Raw genomic sequence first — 2,031 nt, 5'->3', positions numbered from 1 at the left:
CACCTTTGCAAAGCTTCAGCAGCCCTTCCGAAGAAGGGATGGGGCAGGCACTGAGAGCAGTTATTAAGGTGCCTGAATAAAAGTGCAGTGCATTTTGCTGCTCAGGTGTTGGGAACATAGCGGTCCGATCCGCTCTCTCGTTTTCTCTTGCAGTGGTCATACGGCTTCTACCTAATTCACCTTCAGGGGAAGCAGGGCTTCCAGTTCTTCTGCAAGACGGAGGAAATGAAGAGGAAGTGGATGGAGCAGTTTGAAATGGCAATGTGAGCATGAGTGGCTGCTCTAGCCCTGGCATGCAGTTGCCCACCATGGGGCAACAGTGTCTTGGACTAGCAGGTTGCCGGAGACCAGCTCCGATAGCAAAGCCTGTGATGGGGAAGCTGGGTGGGTTCCTGGGCAAAGGGAGCTTGGGTCCAGCATGAAATAATCTACCCTGAGTGCCTGCACCAAAGCATGGGTGGTGCATCTCTGAAATGATGCCTTGCCGTGGTGTCTGGCCCTGGGTGAAGCACCGAGCTGGGGCTGGGGGAAGGCGTTGCAGGAGGGGGGGCTGCTGCTGCTGCGAGGAGCTGGTCCTGAGCAGGGCAGGGCTTGGCCACGCGCTGGTGGGTCCGGGCTGTTCATTGACTCAGGCAAGGGCCAAATCCGTGAATGCTGTCCCAGGGGAAGGTTGATGGGCAAAATCCTCCCTTTGCACAGTCAAGCCCTGAGTCTGCTTTCACACTTGATTTCGTATCTGTCCGTGTGGTTTCCAAACTTTGACTGAAATGCAAAGAGCAGCTGCTGTGACAGGTCAGGAGTGCAGCGTGGCTCGTAGGGATGGGTTGATAACCTCCCGGTCCTTCCCCTTAGGTCCAACATAAAGCCAGAGAAAGCCAATGCAAATCACCATAACTTTCAGATGTACACATTTGAAAAGACTACCAACTGCAAAGCCTGCAGGATGTTCCTGAGGTGAGCAACACCCTTCCAGCTTTTCGGCATTAAAACACGGAAAGAAAATCTCAACGCTGAGACTGAATTAACACTTTCTGACTTCTTTTTCTGTGCAGAGGAACCTTCTACCAGGGCTATCTTTGCCCCAAATGTGGAGCGGGTGCTCATAAGGAGTGCTTGGAGATCATCCCTCCCTGCAAGATCGGTGAGTTATTCCACAGCATGAGCAGCTTGTGCCAAGGAGGTGAATGCTGCATGTGAATGATCTAAAAGATTCGCTCTATAAAGCACTAATGTTTGTTAATGCATAACAAAATCTAAGTACGCTCCCACCCACCTCCCGGGGCTGTAATTCACACTGGCTGATGGTTTAAAAAACAAACCAACCAACCAAACTCCCAAAACCTGAATCCCATGTAGGTCAGAGGATCGCAGCAGGTCTGTGTGCGAGGTGGGATGCGCCCAGCCCTCGTGCTGGGAGGGCATTTAAGAGAGATGATGTGTTCTTCATCAGAAAACTTCAGTTAGTGAAAGCGGGAGCGTCTGCACCAGGGATCACATTTCCGATGAGGAGAGACCTCGTCTCCGGATCCCAAACACCCCATAGTACAGCAAACATTTGTGTCCTAGGTCTAAACTGGGCAGACCTGTGAGTCACCTCTGCTCAGCTGAGTTGGAGCCCTGGCACTGCTTGGTGCAGGGACTGTCACAGGGTGGCTTTGGGGAGGTTTTGGGTGGGGAATGGAGTGAGGAGGAAACAAAATCACTGAAGTTTGTGCAAGTGAGAAAATCCCCTTGTCCAGCTCTAGTCCCTCCCCAGGTCTTGCCCAGCCGGTGCAGAGCGATGACTCGAGTGACCCCAGCCTCTGCCTTGTGCTTCCTCCATCAAGTTCAAGCACTGATGCCCATTTATTGATACTCGCAGCATGACGCGAAACAGAAAATGATGTTGATTGCCTGTTAAATTAACTACTTATTCACCATTTCTCTTGCAGGTTCTTCAGCAGACCAGGTACGTTGTTTGATGGCCCTTTTCCCGCATCCCCCTCTGTATCCTTGCCCGGTCCGGGTGCGGGCAGCTCCTGGGAAGAGCAA

The 2,031-nt window shown here is 52.2% G+C and overlaps 1 protein-coding gene across 1 annotated transcript in view; it reads left to right on the top strand.

Moving 5' to 3' along the window:
* The window catches only part of LOC104163907 (guanine nucleotide exchange factor VAV2-like), a gene marked incomplete at its 5' end in the record, with an annotated part of 36,176 nt that overhangs the window by 26,047 nt on the left and 8,098 nt on the right, over positions 1-2,031 (top strand). The window contains 4 exon segments of the mRNA XM_009703054.1: positions 154-263; positions 853-954; positions 1,053-1,141; positions 1,932-1,948. Coding sequence (XP_009701356.1) covers positions 154-263; positions 853-954; positions 1,053-1,141; positions 1,932-1,948 — 318 coding nt within the window.

Source organism: Cariama cristata, unplaced genomic scaffold, assembly GCF_000690535.1.
Source record: "Cariama cristata isolate BGI_N322 unplaced genomic scaffold, ASM69053v1 scaffold21786, whole genome shotgun sequence".
NCBI classification, from domain to species: domain Eukaryota; kingdom Metazoa; phylum Chordata; class Aves; order Cariamiformes; family Cariamidae; genus Cariama; species Cariama cristata.
Note: the sequence above shows the minus strand (reverse complement) of the source record. Positions and strands in the feature narration are given on the sequence as shown.